The 19822-nt window shown below is 37.8% G+C and overlaps 1 protein-coding gene across 2 annotated transcripts in view; it reads right to left on the bottom strand.

Moving 5' to 3' along the window:
- The window catches only part of LOC120516911 (serine/threonine-protein phosphatase 4 regulatory subunit 3B), a 164351-nt gene that overhangs the window by 69617 nt on the left and 74912 nt on the right, over window positions 1–19822 (bottom strand). For both annotated transcript variants that reach the window (XM_039738923.1, XM_039738924.1), the window contains exon 5: window positions 4748–4825. In XM_039738923.1, coding sequence (XP_039594857.1) covers window positions 4748–4825 — 78 coding nt within the window. The remainder of the gene's footprint in view (window positions 1–4747; window positions 4826–19822) is intronic.

Here is a 19822-nt window from a genome sequence, read left to right as displayed (position 1 = left end):
CTTGGTGAAGATTCTTATAGTTATCTGGCTCTACTAAGCTCCAGAAATGCTGAGAATGCTGTGGAGACTCTAACTGCACATAATTTTGAAGGTTTACTATTATATAATATATAAAATCCAATGTCTGCCTGTCTGTCTGTCCACTTTCCACGCGAGAACTACTTAACAGATTTAGATCAGGTTTTTCTATAATTTGCTTGAACATTCCGGTTGATTTTGCAAATTCTTTCATTTCACTAAGCATCATACTTTGCTTGCGGTAGAGATTTATTTGTGCGAGTCTATGAAAAAAGCAGCCAGGCCCAGGAGAGGGGGCTTCCTCACTCACCAGCTTCGGGACGTGATCCTTAAATCCGCTTAGCTAGCGAACGAGAGAATAACTGAATTCAACTTTGTTTGATAAAGTGTTAGTTAGGTCTTGATGAGTTTGAGTCCGGATATTCTCTTAAGTGTATGCCACATTGAAAAGATAGATTGCAATTCAGATTGTGGATTGTGATATGATTTTTTGGAAAGATCGCCCACCCCTAATTTGACTAATCAAGCCTTCAAATGTATGTAAGATTCATTAACCCTTTGGCGATCTACTTGAATGTGCGGGAGACACCTGTTCTAGAGCATAGGTTCTTAAACTAATGGGTCACATGTTGTCTAAATTTGGGTTGTGCAGAGTCAGGAATCACAATAGTACTCAATGGGAAAGTTTAGTGTACGGTTTGTGCAGAATCTTGCACTGGGTTGCGAAGGGCATCTTAAGCAAACACCCTTGATCCTCTATGACCCGCACCAATTATCTAAAGGGAGACCTCTGGGATCATGATCAGCGTTGATTCTCCAAGGGTATGGCAATAGGCGATGATTCTGCAAGAAAGTCCCCCAACCTTTTACCCAAAGGATGACAGTCATCAGTGATTTTGGTTCTCAAATACTCTAAAATGTCAAAATTGAATTGTAAGGAGAAAAAAAAATACTGCTCTAGAGTGTATAAAATAATTAACAGACACAGGGAAATCACAACCACCTCACTTTATAAACATATAGGTCAAAAACTGATAGTGAATGTCTGTGATCTTTTATTCTTCAGATGATACTGTATTAAAAATGGACTTGCCTCTGTGCTGATTTAACTATAATGGCTCATGACAACTTTAGAAAACTACTACCAATAAGCACTATTAAAAATAAAAAGTGTATTCCTCAACTGAGACAAAAATTAATTCGTTTTTTTAATTAAAAATAAATGTTTCACTTTAGCATAAATTACTAAGTTAATACCAGATCTGAATAGATACAATTTATAATACACTAACAATGGCCTCTAGCAGCCAACTAAAATTAAATAATCATACTTTTGTTAACTTTGTAAAATATTAAAATCTTAAACCTCTTGAACGCATAATATTAAAGCTATGGGGGGAAAAACAAAACATTTCATATAATGAACATGAAGTTGTGAAAGGAAACAGGCAAAATTCGGGGAATAGAAAATGTCCGGTAATTTGAAAAAAATGGACAAGTAAAATAAAACTTGAGCATTAAAGATATACAGGTGCGGTCATAAAATTAGAATATCATGACAAAGTTGATTTATTTCAGTAAATCCATTCAAAAAGTGAAACTTGTAAATTAGATTCATTCATTACACACAAAATGATGTGTTTCAAATGTTTATTTCTTTTCATTTTGTTGATTATAACGGACAACTAATGAAAGTCCCAAATTCAGTATCTCGAAAAATTAGAATATCAATTAAGACCAATGCAAAAAAAGGATTTTTAGAAATGTTGGCCAACTGAAAGGTATGAACATGAATAGTATGAGCATGTACAGCACTCAATATTTAGTTGGGGCTCCTTTGGCCTGGATTACTGCAGCAATGCGGCGTGGCATGGAGTCAATCAGTCTATGGCACTGCTCAGGTGTTATGAGAGCCCATGTTGCTCTGATAGTGGCCTTCAGCTCTTCTGAATTGTTGGGTCTGGAGTATTGCATCTTCCACTTCACAATACCCCATAGATTTTCGATGGGGTTAAGGTCAGGTGAGTTTGCTGGCCAATCAAGAACAGGGATATCATGGTCCTTAAACCAGGTACTGGTAGATTTGGCACTTTGTGCAGGTGCCAGGTCCTGTTGGAAAATGAAATCTGCATCTCCATAAAGTTCGTCAGCAGCAGGAAGCATGAAGTGCTCTAAAACTTCTTGGTAGACGGCTGCGTTGACCTTGGATCTCAGAAAACACAATGGACCAACACCAGCAGATGACATGGCACCCCAAACTGTCACTGACTATGGAAACTTTACACCAGACCTCAAGCAACATGGATTCTGTGCCTCTCCTCTATTCCTCCAGACTCTGGGACTTTGATTTCCAAAGGAAATTCAAAATTTACTTTCATCAGAGAACATAACTTTGGACCACTCAGCAGCAGTTTTGTCTTTAGCCCAAGCGAGACGCTTCTGATGCTGTCTCTTGTTCAAGAGTGGCTTGACACAAGGAATGCGACAGCTGAAACCCATGCCTTGCATACATCTGTGCGTGGTGGTTCTTGAAGCACTGACTCCAGCTGCAGTCCACTCTTTGTGAATCTCCCCCACAATTTTGAATGTGTTTTGTTTCACAATCCTCTCCAGGGTGCGGTTATCCCTGTTGCTTGTACACTTTTTTCTACTACATCTTGTCCTTCCCTTCGCCTCTCTATTAATGTGCTTGGACAAAGAGCTCTGTGAACAACCAGCCTCTTTAGCAATGACCTTTTGTGTCTTGCCCTCCTCGTGCAAGGTGTCAATGGTCGTCTTTTGGACAACTGTCAAGTCAGCAGTCTTCCCCATGATTGTGTAGCCTACAGAACTAGACTGAGAGACCATTCAAAGGCTTTTGCAGGTGTTTTGAGTTACTTAGCTGATTAAAGTGTGGCACCAGGTGCCTTCAATATTGAACCTTTTCACAATATTCTAATTTTCTGAGATAATGAATTTGGGATTTTTCTTAGTTGTCAGTTATAATCATCAAAATTAAAAGAAATAAACATCTGAAATACATCAGTCTGTGTGTTATGAATTAATTTAATATACAAGTTTCACTTTTTGAATGTTATTACCGAAATAAATCAACTTTGTCATGATATTCTAATTTTATGACCAGCACCTGTACAGTACTGGGCAAATGTTTTCGGCAGGTGTGAAAAAATTCTGTAAAGTAAGAATCCTTTCACAAATATAAATTCTAATTGTTTTTTTTTTTCAATTTAAAAAATGAAAAGTGAGCTAACAGAAGAAAAATCTAAATCTAATCAATATTTGGTGTGACAACCCTTTGCCTTATATAGGTACACTTGCACAAAGTAAGGAACTTTGTAGGATTACAGTCTGGTGTATGATTAAATAATTATTCCAAACAGGTGCTAATGATCATCATTTTTATAGGTACATTGACACAGTTATTAAATGAAACAGAAACAGCTGTGTAGGAGGCTTAAAACTGGGTGAGGAACAGGCAAACTCTGCTACTCAGGTGAGGATGTGGAAGACAGTTTCATGTCACAGGTCACACACCATGGCAAGACTGAGCACAGCAACAAGACACAAGGTCTCTACATCAGCAAGGTCTCTCCCAGGCAAAAATTTCAAAGCTAACTGGGGTTTCAAAGTGAGCTGTTCAAACTCCTTTGAAGAATCACAACAAAACAGGAAAAACTGAAGACCGTAGACGCAGTGGCTGGCAAAGGATACTTGGTGCGGAAGATGAAAGTCACATCATGCTTATTTCCCTTCGAAATCAAAAGATGCCCAGCAGAGCCATCAGTTCAGAACTGGCAGAAACCTGAAGGACCAAGGTATACCCATCTACTATCCGGAGAAGTTTGGCCAGAAGAGGTTTTCATGGAAGAATTGTGGCCAAAAAAACATAACTCTGACGTGGAAATAAAGCCACGCAACTCATCAATGAATAAAAACATAAGAACTGGGGTGCAGAAAATTGGCAGCAGGTGCTCTGGACTCATGAGTCAAAAGTTGAAATACTTGGCTGTAGCAGAAGGCAGTTTGTTTACTAAAAGGCTGGAGAGAGGTAAAATAATGAGTGTCTGCAGGCAACAATGAAGCATGGGGGAGGTTCCTTGCATGTCTGGGACTGCATTTCTGCAAACATATTTGGGGATTTGGTCAGGATTAATGGTGTTCTCAATGAGGAGAAATATAAATAGATACTTATCCATCAAGCAATACCATCAAGGAGGCATATGACTGGACCCAAATTTATTCTGCAACAGGACAACGATCCCAAACATACAGCCAATGTCATTAAGAACTATCTTCAGCGTAAAGAAGAACAAGGAGACATGGAAGTGATGATATGGCCTGCACAGACCCATGATCTCAACATCTTAACATTGAGTGTGTCTGGGATTACATGAAGAGACAAGGATTTGAGGCAGCCTATATCCACAAAAGATCTGTGTTTAGTTCTTCAAGATGTCTGGAACAACCTACCTGCCAATTTCCTTCAAAAACTGTGCAAGTGTACCTAGAATTGATGCTGTTTTGAAGGCAAAGAGTGGTCCAACCAAATATTGACTTGATTTAGATCTGTCTTCTGTTCATTAACTTTGCATTGTTACTTGATAAAAATAGACTATTGAGACTTCTATTTGTGTAAACATTCTTACTTTACAGCTTTTTCCTCACAAGTCTAAACCCTTTGCACGGTACTGTACATGTCAACTGAAGGCATATTAGAAGTGATACTTACCAATTCTCTCCTTTTCTCATCATCTGTAGCTTCATCAGTAAGTTGCGCAAAAACCTCTGCCAAGAATTTTTCATCTTCCTATATTAAAAAAAGTTGCTTTAAAAAATCCAGTTCACAAAAAATAGCATTTGCAAGTAACACACATTTAAAACACACTTATCAATAAATTATGGCAGTGACAACTTTAACATGAATCCTGGAACATACTAGTGAGAGATCTACATAAATCTTGGGACTACTGCTTTTTGACATGGCAAAACTAGAAATCCATGTATCCACTGGACCCTTCCATCCCTGTATATAGTGGGTATAGAAAAGAATCACCCCCTTCGAAATATTCCCATTATTTTTGCTTTACAGACTTAAATGAAAATACACAACCCAATATTTTTTCCAGCTTTACTTACTCAATGAAATCGATAACATCCTAGTGAAAAATACCACAGCTACAGTTCAGAAGAATTTTAAAGAAGAAAAAACAAGAAATACTGAGATGAATAAAACACCATCCCCTCCTAAACAATATTTGTAAACGTAGTGCCGTGACTGACACTCCCTCACAATTTAGGTAATATGCCTCATACAGGATTCCATGAGCAACCACTCATTCAGAACAAAGTCAAACCAACGGTACCCAAGGATTTTCCGGAGAGACACAGTAGCAAAGGAGTCCAGTCTTTGTCTCAGGTCACTGGATAGCATCCATATCTCACAACCATATAGTGAGACAGGAAGCACCAGGACTCTAAAGACTTGGAACTTCGTCCTTTTCCCTCAGCTGGTTCACCACATGTGCAATCTCAGTGAGATTGGGTGATTCACAGCTAATTAGAGGATCAGCCTCAAGAACCATAGACCCAGAGATATCCAAGATAGGTGGATTGGCAGATAATTTGGAATCCGTTATACTGTATCATTACAGAAGGACTTGGATAGCATACAGGCTTGGGCAGATTTGTGGCAGATGAAATTTAATATCAGTAAATGTAAAGTATTACACATAGGAAGTAAAAATATTAGGTTTGAATACACAATTAGCGGTCGGAAAATCGAGAGTACACCTTATGAGAAGGATTTAGGAGTCATAGTGGACTCAAAGCTATCAACTTCCCGACAGTGTTCAGAAGCCATTAAGAAGGCTAACAGAATGTTAGGTTATATAGCACGATCTGTGGAGTACAAATCCAAAGAGGTTATGCTCAACCTTTATAATGCACTGGTGAGGCCTCATGTTGAGTACTGTGTGCAGTTTTGGTCTCCAGGCTACAAAAAGGACATAGCAGCACTAGAAAGGTCAGAGATGAGCGACTAGGCTGATTCCAGGTCTACAGGGGGTGAATTATGAGGAAAGATTAAAAGAGCTGAGCCTTTACAGTTTAAGCAAAAGAAGATTAAGAGGTGACATGATTGAAGTGTTTAAAATTCTGAAGGGAATTAGTACAGTGGATCGAGACTTATATTTTAAAATTAGTTCATCAAGAACATGGGGACACAGTTGGAAACTTGTTAAGGGTAAATTTCGCACAAACATTAGGAAGTTTTTCTTTACACAAGAGCGATAGACACTTGGAATAAGCTACCAAGTAGTGTGGTAGACAGTAAGACGTTAGGGACTTTCAAAATTTGACTTGATGTTTTCTTGAACGAAACAAGTGGATAGGACTGGCAAGCTTTGTTGGGCTGAATGGCCTGTTCTCGTCTAGATTGTTCTAATGTTCTAATGTTCTAATATATATATATATATATATAAGTTTCTGCTATTTCATTGTCTATATCTTTTCATTCTCCTTTACTATTACTGATGAACTTGACCTCCTCCTTAACTGTTCTTTTACTACTAAAATACTGAAAGAATCTCTTGGGGTCTTCTTTCGCCTTATCTGCTATATTCCTCTCCAACTGTCTTTTAGCCTCTCCGATATCCTTCTTAATGGCTGCCCTCATGTTCTCATACGCGCTACGATTCTCTTTGCAGTCATTAGTCTTATATGCCTTATACAGCAGTTTTTTCCTTTGCAACTTCTTTTTTAAATCTTTATTAATCCATCATGGAGTTTTTTTTTTTAAGTTTCCTATTAATTCCAAATTTAGGTATGTATCTGTCCTGTATTACATGTAAAACATTTGTAAACCTGTTCCACTGCTCCTCGACTGTCTCCACATTTAAAAGCTTATCCCAGTCTATCCTACTTAGACTTTGTCACATCTGCTCAAAATTAGCCCTACCAAAGTTCAACTTAATAATTTTAGTCTTTGCATCTGTACTCTTACAAAATACTGAGAACTGTATTATATTATGGTCACTTGACCCTAGTGGTTCAATCACCTCTACACCCTCAAATCTATCCAGATTATTACAGAATACTAAATCCAGACAGGCTTCACCCAGTGTTGGTGCTTTAATATGCTGTGTTAAAAAACAGTCGCTGATTACTTCTAAAAACTCCTGCTCTTGTGCTCCTCCATCTGCAAGGTTATCCCAGTTAATATTTGGATAATTAAAGTCCCCCATGACTATAATACACCCCTGTAAACTTGCCTTTTTGAGATTACGAAAAAGATGTGTGTTGAAATTACTGTCTGAATTGGGTGGTCTATAACACACTCCTAAAATAAGACCTTTTTCCCCAAATATTTTCCAGGTGAAGCCACATGTCCTCACTAAGATGGGGCTCATCAGTAAACTGAAGATAACTTACATTTAAACCCTGTTAGGCATAAACAGCAACTCCACCTCCTTTTCTGTTCTGTCTATCCTTCCTAAAAAATGTGTATCCCTCTATGTTACACTCATCCCCATCTTTGTTATTTAGCCAGGTTTCCGTTATTGTTATATATATATAAATATATATATACACAGTCTTTGGGGTGCGAGCAACTGTTGCTGAGGGTGCCAGAATATTATGAACTATCGTAACTGTTCAAGTTTTATTTAAATTTTAAATAGAAGGAATTTTTATTTAGTCGACAGAATATTATTTCGGAATAAATCAACTCAAATCTTAAATAACTTATATTTTGCTTTCCATAAAAATATATCCTGTCAAAATTATACAAATTCAAATATGAACATGGTGCATAACAAACCCTGATAAATAAAATTTGTTCTTTTTAGCAATAACAAATCAAATCATTCAGTTGTCTTTGCTCATATGTCATTTTAGAGCTGGACGCCTGGCATCTTTTTTTGGCAACAAGTTCGTTTATGTTTGGTGTGAGGTTCTGTGTTGTGGAGATTCTCAGGATGGATTGCAGGTGCTCATCAGTGAGGCGACTCCTGTGTGCTGTTTTGTTAGTCTTTATCACTGAGAAGAGCTTCTCACACAGATATGTGCTACCAAACATGCACAAGGTTCAAGCCGCATGTAGACAGACTTTTTTTGTTCTTCAAAGTCACCAAAGCGCCGTGCAAACTCAGTGCGCTCAGTTTATCAGCAAAGTGCGTATTTTGGGAACACCGTAGTGACGACTTGGTTCAACATTACTTGGCAACAGGGAAAGTGGGGCAAGTTGCACTGGTGCATGTGTGTCTCCCATAAAAGCAGCTTCACTTAAAATCACTTTGTGATTGTGCACGGGAAAAAACGTCCGCTGAAGTGTCAGATTCTTATTTAAATTCTTCTGCTTTCTGTATCTTGTGCATTGCATTCAGGTCTTTCAGGTTACCCTGATGTTTTGTCTCATAGTGCCGTCTTAGATTAAATTCTGTAATTACAGCCACATTAGCTCCACAAATGACACACGGGTTCAGTAAACATATACTCAGCCTCCCATTGGTTTTTAAAGGCTCTATTTTCAGAATCAACTTTTCTCTTCAGCATCGTGAGCTAGCTAGCCAATAACTTAAGGCATCATAAGCTAGACTTGATTAACGCGGTAAGTGTTCAGCAAGGCAGCTGAAGCGCTGCATTATGGGACCTGTAGTTTATTGTGTTACCAGCTTCATATACCGGGCCATTAATAACAATAATACAGTATATAAAATGATCTCGGGCGGATATAATTACACACCGGGCGGATGTGGCCCTTGACCTGAGTTTGACACATATGAACTAAATAGAACTTGAAAAGATATATTTTTTCAAATGTGATCGCAATTCAGATAGAGTTGGCACTACAGCCTGCATGCCTCAATAAGTCATCCTCCCCTCGCTCTTACTTTTTTACCGTTCATCTAATGAATACACTAAGTATGGCTTTCCGAAAACAATAATTGATAGCGAATGAAGTATCCATTATTCATGAAGCTTCAATTGGTGATCTGTCTTTCTGCGTTAACAGCATATTTTTTCATACGTCTCAAACCAAGGGGATGCGAGGCTAAAATGAATCGTGAAGCGTGTGTACATACTCAGTGCATCCCCTCTCAGAATTTGAACCTCGGACGCCGGCGCTAAAGGCGAAGCTTCTATTATTGCGCCACGGCGTGTGGTTTGTCTATCTGAGCATAGCAGTGTAATTCGGTTTTTATTCAGCACTCTTTGGAACTGTTGCTTTTTGTCTGCGCTCGTCCAGTTCCGCGTGAGCCGTTGAATATGGTTTTATATGTCACTTTCGCTTCGCTCTAATTTTTTCGCTGCCTTCTTAATTATATAATGTATGTTTTCATCAGCGGTTTTTGGAGCTCTTCCTAGTTTTCTACGTACTGCGTGATTACGTGACAGGCGTGATGATGTCACACAAAACTCCGCCCCAGCGGCTTTCGAGCTCAAATCCATTACAGTATATGCAGAAAAATCGCTTCCAGTTATGACCATTCTGGCGTAGAATTTCGAAATGAAACCTGTCCAACTTTTGTAAGGAAGCTGTAAGGAATGAGCATGCCAAATTTCAGCCTTCTATCTACACGGGAAGTTGGAGAATTAGTGATGAGTCAGTCAGTCAGTCAGGGCTTTGCCTTTTATTAGTATACTAGCAAAATACCGGCCGCACGCAGAAGTAGTGTGTTAAAGAAGCAATGAAAAAGAAAAGGAAACATTTTGAAAATAACATGATTGTCAATGTGTAATGTTTTGTCACTGTTGTGAGTGATGAGTGTTGCTGTCATATATATATATATATATATATATATATATATATATATATATATATATATATATATATATATATATATATATATATATATATATATATATATACACACACATAAACATATATATATACAAATATCTATACACTGTGTGCACAATTATTAGGCAAGTGAGTATTTTGACCATATCATCATTTTTAATGCGTATATTGCAAGCTGTATTAACTTGAATGCTTATTGGATTTAAGCACGTCAGGTGATGTGTATTTGTGTAATGAGGAGGGTGTGGCCTAAGGAGATCAACACCCTATATCAAGGTGTGCAGAATTATTAGGCAGTTTGTTTTCCTCAGGCAAAATGGGCTAAAAAAGATTTAACTGACTGAAAAGTCAAAAATTGTAAAAAGTCTTTCAGAGGGATGCAGCACTTTTGGAATTGCTAAGATATTGGTGTGTGATCACAGAACCATCAAACATTTTGTTGCAAATAGTCAACAGGGTTGCAAGAAACGTGTTGAGAACAAAAGACGCATATTAGCTGCCAAAGATTTGAGAAGAATCAAACGTGAAGCTACCAGGAACCCATTATCCTCCAGTACTTTCATATTCCAGAGCTGCAACCTACCTGGGTGCCCAGAAGTACAAGGTGTTCAGTGCTCAAAGACATGGCCAAGGTAAGGAGGGCTGAAACCCAACCACCACTGAACAAGAAACATAAGTTGAACGTCAAAACTGGGCCAAAAATGTCTGAAGACAGATTTTTTCAAAGGTTTATGGACCCGATGAGATGAGAGTGACTCTTGATGGACCAGATGGATGGACCTGTGGATCAGTAATGGGCACAGAGCTCCACTCCAACATGAAGGTGGGGTACTGGTATGAGCTGGTATTTTTAAAGATGAGCTAGTCGGACCTTTTTGCATTGAAGATGAACTCAAAATCAACTCCCAAACCTACTGCCAGTTTTTCGAAGACACTTTCTTCAAACAGTGATACAGGAAAAAGACCATGATTTTTATGCAGGCCAATGCTCCATCACTTGCATCGAAGTTCTCCACTGCGTGGCCAGCCAGTAAAGGCCTTAAAGATGAAGGAATAATGACATGGCCCCCCCTTCCTCATCTGACCTAAACCCTATCGAGAACTTGTGAGCACTTCTTAAGCGCTAGATTTACGGGGGAGAAAAACAATACACCTCTCTGAAGAGTGTCTGGGAGGCTGTAGTCACTGCTCCACGAAAAGCTGATCGTAAACAGATCAAGAAACTGACAGACTACATGAATGGAAAGGCTTATGACTGTTATTGGAAAGAAGGGTGGCTATATTGGTCATTGACATTTCAAAAAAAATAAATCAATCAATCAGAGATGTTTATTTGTAAATTTTGAGGTGTTTGTTTATTATTCTCACTATAACAGATGAAAAAAAACAAGTGAGATGGGCAAATTTTCATTTTTCCTTTAGTTGCATAATAAATCTGCACGTTAACAGTTGCCTAATAATTGTGCTACATGTGTATTCCCCTGATGATGTTCACACTCACATTTCCGTTGTGAAACATTCAGGTTTCAGGTTTATTAACATTTTGGATTGACTGATAGCACTGTGTTTGTTCCATATTAAAATTAATCCTCAAAAATACAACTTGCCTAATAATTGTGCACACAGTGTACATATACACACATATATATATATATATATATATATATAAACACACACACACACACACACACACACACATATATATATACATACATATATATCTACATATATATATATATACATACATACATACACACACACACATAGATAAACATATATATACATATACATACATATCTACATATATACACACACAGCTATTTCGTATCAGTGCAATACGCTGCTTGTTAAAACGGATAACTCCCGCTCTTACGTGCAAGTCTGCGTGGATATTATGAACTATCGTATTTGTTCAAGTTCTATTTAAATTTTAAATAGAAGGAATTTTTATTTAGTCGACAGAAATATCTTTGGTAGGAATGGTAAAACAGACAGGAATATTATTCCTGAATAAATCAACTCAAACCTTAAACAACTTATAATATTTTACTCTCCATAAAATATATCCTGTCTAAATTATACAAGTTAGAAATAAAGTAAGCGTTAAAAGAACAAACATTCAAATTTCTTTACTCTTATGTAATTTTATATAAAAATAAACTTAGATTTTAAATATCCCAAAGATTTTGCTCTCCATAAAATATATCCTGTCAAAATTATACAAATTCAAATATGAACATGCTGCATAACAAAACCTGGAAATATAAATAAAATGTGTTCCTTTCAGCAATAACAAATCAAATCATTCAGTTGTCTTTGCTCATATGTCATTTTAGAGCTGGACGCCTGGCATCTTTTTGGCAACAAGTTTGTTTATGTTTGGTGTTAGGTTCTGTGTTGTGGAGATTCTCAGGATGGATTGCAGGTGCTCATCAGTGAGGCGACTCCTGTGTGCTGTTTTGTTAGTCTTTATCACTGAGAAGAGCTTCTCACACAGATATGTGCTACCAAACATGCACAAGGTTAGAGCATGTAGGCGGACTTTTTGTTCTTCAAAGTCACCAAAGCGCCGTGCAAACTCAGTGCGCTCAGTTTATCAGCAAAGTGCGTATTTTGGGAACACCGTAGTGACGACTTGGTTCAACATTACTTGGCAACAGGGAAAGTGGGGCAAGTTGCACTGGTGCATTTGTGTCTCCCATAAAGGCAGCTTCACTTGAAATCACTTTGTGATTGTGCAGGTAAAGCGTCCGCTGAAGTGTCAGATTCTTATTTAATTCTTCTGCTTTCTGTATCTTGTGCATTGCATTCAGGTCTTTCAGGTTACCCTGATGTTTTGTCTCATAGTGCCGTCTTAGATTAAATTCTGTAATTACAGCCACATTAGCTCCACAAATGAGACACGGGTTCAGTAAACATATACTCAGCCTCCCATCGGTTTTTAAAGGCTCTATTTTCAGAATCAACTTTTCTCTTCAGCATCGTGCGAGCTAGCTTCGCAATAACTTAAGGCATCATAAGCTAGACTTGATTAACGCGGTAAGTGTTGGCAAGGCAGCTGAAGCGCTGCATTATGGGATCTGTAATTTGTGTTACCAGCGCTTCATATACCTGGGCCATTAATAACAATAATACAGTATATAAAATGATCTCGGGCGGATATAATTACGCCGGGCGGATGTGGCCGCTGACCCAGAGTTTGACACATATGGACTAAATAGAACTTGAAAAGATATATTTTTCAAATGTGATCGCGCAATTCAGATAGAGTTGGCGCACTACAGCCTGCATGCCTCAATAAGTCATCCTCCCTCGCTCTTACTTTTTACCGTTCATCTAATGAATACACTGAGTATGGCTTTACCAAAACAATCATTGATGGCGAATAAAGTATCCATTATTCGAGTATGTATATCGGGGTATATATATACATATATATATATATATATACCCGCGTATCACATCGGAGACGTAGTGTGTTAAAGAAGCTATGAAAAAGAAAAGGGAACATTTTAAAAATAAAGTAACATGACTGTCAATATACAGTATTTGTTTTGTGAGTTTTACTGAGTGTTGCTGTCATCAAGGATTTGATTATCATTATTTCTTTCAATCAGGTTCGTGTTTGTAGGATGTGTTGTGTTCGTCAATGCGTTAAAGATGACAGGTTTCATTTATCAATTCGTTTCTTACTGCATCAATAAACAGCTCGTCTTCTTCTTTATCTGAGACCCGACACACTGCATGTACAGGTTTTTTTACACTGTCTTCCTTTAGCGGGACATTGACTTTTTCCACCGTGTGCTTTGTTTCCACAGTAGCTGCATTTATGAATATGCTTGTATGTATCAGGCGCTTCATATTTTTTTGCTGCCTTTTCAATTGTGTAATTCGTTTTTTGTTCAGCGCTCTTTGGAACTGTTGCTTTTGTCTGTGCACTCGTCAGTTCCGTGAGCCGCTTCGGTGTACATGCATCGAAGTTTCCCAGCTGTGCTGGTGTCATGTCGTGCTATTTCCATGGCTGTATCTAATGTTACCGAAGTCCCGGCACTTAAAACTTTCTCTCGCAGTTTCCGCTGAGTTTGTGCCAAACACCACCCTGACCATCTCATCTTCCTCTGCATAAGCACAGTCCTTCACCCGTGAATATTTACCCGTGGCAGTTTGCTATTGGATTGCGCTGACAGGCGGCCTTATATGGGTAGGCACTAAATTACAAGCGCCAGCGTAGCCTGTCTATGAACTTAAAGTTTAGGTTTACATCGTGCTTTATTTCCAAAGTAGCAAAACTCATGAATATGGATGTATATGTAACTCGCTCGCTTCTTATTGTTTCACTGCCTTCTCAATTATATAATGCATGTTTTCTTCACCTACACGGGAAGTTGCAGAATTAGTGATGAGTCAGTCAGTCAGTGAGTAAGTGAGTGAGTCAGTGAGGGCTTTGCCGTTTATTAGTATACATATACTAATAATCTATATATAAATTATGATTATATATATATATAAATGATTATCTATACTAGCCCTCACTCACTCACTCACTGACTCATCACTAATTCTCCAACTTCCCGTGTAGGTAGAAGGCTGAAATTTGGCAGGCTCATTCCTTACAGCTTACTTACAAAAGTTGGGCAGGTTTCATTTGAAATTCTAAGCCTAATGGTCATAACTGGAAGGTATTTTTCTCCATTAACTGTAATGGAGTTGAGCTGGAATGGCGTGGGGGAGTTTAGTGTGACATCATCACGCCTCCCGTAATCCGTGAACTGATTGTCAGCGCGGTCGTAGAAAACCAGTAAGACCTCCAAAAGCGCTTAAGAAAACATGCATTATATAATTGAGAAGGCAGTGAAAAACAATAAGAAGCGAGCGAGTGACATATACTACCATATTCATGAGTGTTGCTGCCTCGGAAAGAAAGGTGTAAACCTAAACTTTAAATTAAGTTCATAGACAGGCTACCGCTGGCGTTTCACATGCCCACAGTTAAAGCGGGATACAAGTTTAATGAGAGGACGCAGGATATAAACGAGAGTTTTGATCACTTTGTAACTAAGTTAAAATTGTAGGTGAAGGGGTGTGCTTATGCAAAATCCGAGAGACTGTGTTTGTGAGGGATTGAGAGTTAAGGCGGGTGGGGGAGTCACGTCATCATCTCCCCTCCCATTCATCTAATTTCGGTCTGAGCTGAGCTCGGCTAATGCCGTCTTTCGAAGCAACTTCGTCAGACTGCCACCAAATACTCACAGAAAAATCCACAAGTTAATATACACTCTGTCTCTAGAGTTTCTCCACACTGAATCCTCCAGGCACTACTTACAAAAGGTCACATTGACAATCGTGTTACAATATTTTTAAAATCTTTCCTTTTCTTAGCACAAGCACAGCTGAGAAGCTTCGATGCATGTGCTCCATAACGTGTTAAAAAATAATGCATTTAATCACACTTTGCATTACAAGCAAAGGGGAGCTTTTGTCAATGCATGATTTCCTGGTACACGGATTACATTGATTAAGCATCGATTCATTTTACCCTCGCACCACCTTAGTTTGAGAAGAAGTCTGAAAAATATGAGGTTAACACAGAAAAAAATCACCAATTAAAGCTTTATGAATAATCGATTCGCCATCAATAATTGTTTTGGTAAAGCCATCCTCCTTCCATTTTATAATTTTCCGCCAATAGCCATGATTAAATGAACGGTAAATAAAGTAAGAGCAAATCGAGGGTGACTTATTTAGGCAGGCATATATATGACAGCAACACTCATGACAATGTCAATCATGTTACGTTATTATTAAAAGGTTTCCTTTTCTTTTCATTACTTCTTTAACACACTACTTCTCCGCTGCGGTAGCGGGTATTTTATATATATATATGAATGACCTCCAAAGAGCGCTGAGACTTTTGATATCATGAGCGTGTCTGCAAACTGCGGTCTCCTGCCCAGCAAAAGTCGAGCAGCCAGCGATGCATAGCTGTGCCGACCTTTGAGGCGCTGACTGCACTTCTGCCTTAAGTCAAAGTGAGCACTTTTAATTTTTCATCCTCCCCTGCGCTATAGCCCAGACAAGTGCAAACCACGGGACCCCTTTTCTACACCACGGCAAAATAATATTAAAGCGATTCACAATCGAGGCGAGGCACAAATTTGAGCGATCACATAGAAAATGTAATTTCAATGTACCTGTACTTATTAAAAGCGTTAATGTTTTACTGTTTAATAACTTATAGACTATAATTTATTATTTTTCCCTTGCACTCAGTGACCAAACCTATACACACACATATAGACACATACAAACATACACACAAGTATATGTATGTGTATATATATATATATATATATATATATATATATATATATATATATATATATATATATATATATATATATATATATATATATATATATATATATATATATACACACACACATATATATATAATTTGTGTGTGTGTATGTATGTATGTGTGTGAATATATGATGTAGATAGGTATGTATGTGTATATATATATATATATATATGTATATGTATATGTAGATATGTATATAGATATGTAGATATGAATATATATATATATATATCTATATATATATATGTCTGTATGTATGTCTGTCTGTCTGTATGTATGTCTGTATATATGTGTGTGTGTGTATATATATGACAGCAGCAATCCAAGCTGTGACAAAACAGTAAAAAGGAGGCGTGTCAGGCGATGGTGGTACATTTTCTGATGCAGCTGCGAAAACAACTTATTGGCGCTGCGCCAAATACACAAAACAATAACTTTGACAATCATGTTACATTATTTTTAAAATGTTTCCTTTTCTTTTCATAACTTCTTTAACACATGACATACAGCTGTGAAGCTGGGTATTTTGCTATATATATATATATATATATATATATATATCTCACAGTGACACTCATAACAGTGACAAAACAATTACATTGACAATCATGTTACGTTATTTTCAAAATGTTTCCTTTTCTTTCTCTTTTCTTCTTTAACACACTGCTTCTCCACTCACGAAGTCTTGAATTCTGCTAGTATACATATATATACACACATATATATATATATATATACACACATATATACATATACACATATACATATACATATACATATATACACATATACATATACACATATACATATACATACATATACATATACATACATATACATATATATCTATACTAATAAAAGGCAAAGCCCTCACTCACTCACTCACTCACTCACTCACTCACTCACTGACTCATCACTAATTCTCCAACTTCCCGTGTGGGTGGAAGGCTGAAATTTGGCAGGTTCATTCCTTACAGCTTCCTTACAAAAGTTGGGCAGGTTTTATATCGAAATTCTACGTAATGGTCATAACTGGAAGCTGTTTTTCTCCATTTACTGTAATGGAGATGAGCTTGAACGCCGTGGGGGGAGTTTAGTGTGACATCATCACGCCTCCCGTAATCACGCGTACATAGAAAACCAGGAAGACCTCAAAAGCGCTGAAGAAAACATGCATTATATAATTGAGAAGGCAGCGAAACAATAAGAAGCGGCGAGTGACATATACAACCATATTCATGAGTTCTGCTACTTGAAACAAAGCACGATGTAAACCTACACTTTAAATTAAGTTCATAGACAGGCTGCGCTGGCGTTTGTAATTTAGTGCCTGCCCATATAAGGCCGTCCGTCAGCGGCAATCCAATAGCAAACTCCACTAAATATTCACGGGTGAAGGACTGTGCTTATGGAGAGGAAGATGAGATGGTCAGGGTGGTGTTTGACACAAACTCAGCGAAACTGCGAGAGAAAGTTTTAAGTGCCAGGACTAAGGTAACATTAAATACAGCCATGGACATAGCACGAGATGGCACCAGCACAGCTGGGAACCTTCGATGCATGTACACGGCGGCTCCGTGAACTGGCGCGTGCACAGATAAAAGCAACAGTTCCAAAAGCTGAACAAAACCGAATTACACAATTGAAAAGGCAGCAAAAATATGAAGCGTCTGATAAGCATATTCATAAATCCAGCTACTGCGGAAACAAAGCACCGGTGGAAAAAGTCAATGTCCGCTAAAGGAAGACAGTGTAAAAAAACCGTGCATGCAGTGTGTCAGGTCTCAGATAAAGAAGAAGGCGAGCTGTTTATTGATGCAGTAAGAAGCGAATCGATGAAAGAAACCTGTCATCTTTACAGCGATTGACAAACACGGAATGTAACTTGAACACAACACATCCTACAAATACGAACCTGATTGAAAGAAATAATGATAATCAAATCCTTGATGACAGCAACACTCAGTAACACTCACAAAACAAATACTGTATATTGACAGTCATGTTACGTTATTTTAAAATGTTCCCTTTTCTTTTCTAGCTTTTTAACACACTACTTCTCGCTGCGATCGCGGGTATATATATATGTATATATATATCCGATCTACATACTCGAATAATGGATACTTTATTAGCCATCAATGATTGTTTTGGTAAAGCCATACTCAGTGTATTCATTAGATGAGCGGTAAAAAGTAAGGCGAGGGAGGATGCAGGCTGTAGTGCGTCAACTCTATCTGAATTGCGATCACATTTGAAAAATATATCTTTTCAAGTTCTATTTAGTCCATATTTGTCAAACTCAAGGGCCACGGGCCACATCCGGCCAGTGTAATTATATCCGACCCGAGATCATTTTATATACTGTATTATTGTTATTAATGGCCCAGGTATATGAAGCGCTGGTAACACAATAAACTACAGATCCCATAATGCAGCGCTTCAGCTGCCTTGCGAACTTACGCGTTAATCAAGTCTAGCTTATGATGCTGCAAGTTATTGCGAAGCTAGCTCACGATGCTGGAGAGAAAAGTTGATTCTGAAAATAGAGCCTTTAAAACCGATGGGAGGCTGAGTATATGTTTACTGAACCCGTGTGTCTCATTTGTGGAGCTAATGTGGCTGTAATTACAGAATTTAATCTAAGGCGGCACTATGAGACAAAACATCAGGGTAACCTGAATGCAATGCAGAAGATACAGAAAGCAGAATAATTAAATAAGAATCTGACACTTCAGCGGACGTTTTACCCGTGCACAATCACAAAGTGATTTCAAGTGAAGCTGCTTTTATGGGAGACACAAATGCACCAGTGCACCTTGCCCCACTTTCCCTGTTGCCAAGTAATGTTAAACCAAGTCGTCACTACGGTGTTCCCAAATCGCACTTTGCTGATAAACTGGCGCACTGAGTTTGCACGGCGCTTTGGTGACTTTGAAGAACAAAAAGTCCGTCTACATGCGGCTCGAACCTTGTGCATGTTTGGTAGCACATATCTGTGTGAGAAGCTCTTCTCAGTGATAAAGACTAACAAAACAGCACACAGGAGTCGCCTCACTGATGAGCACCTGCAATCCATCCTGAGAATCTCCACAACACAGAACCTCACACCAAACAGAAACGAACTGTTGCCAAAAAAGATGCCAGGCGTCCAGCTCTAAAATGACATATGAGCAAAGACAACTGAATGATTTGATTTGTTATTGCTGAAAGGAACACATTTTATTTATATTTCCAGGTTTTGTTATGCAGCATGTTCATATTTGAATTTGTATAATTTTGACAGGATATATTTTTATGGAGAGCAAAATCTTTTGGGATATTTAAAATCTAAGTTTATTTTTATATAAAATTACATAAGAGTAAAGAAATTTGAATGTTTGTTCTTTTAATGTTTACTTTATTTCTAACTTGTATAATTTAGACAGGATATATTTTTATGGAGAGCAAAATATTATAAGTTGTTTAAGGTTTGAGTTGATTTTTTCAGGAATAATATTCCTGTCTGTTTTACCATTCCTACCAAAGATATTTCTGTCGACTAAATAAAAATTCCTTCTATTTAAAATTTAAATAGAACTTGAACAAATCTGATAGTTCATAATATCCGCAGACTTGCGTAAGGCGGGAGTTATCCGTTTTAA

The sequence above is a fragment of the Polypterus senegalus genome, chromosome 16, assembly GCF_016835505.1.
Source record: "Polypterus senegalus isolate Bchr_013 chromosome 16, ASM1683550v1, whole genome shotgun sequence".
Classification (NCBI taxonomy): Eukaryota; Metazoa; Chordata; class Cladistia; order Polypteriformes; family Polypteridae; genus Polypterus; species Polypterus senegalus.
This window is presented reverse-complemented; position numbering and strand designations above follow the sequence as displayed.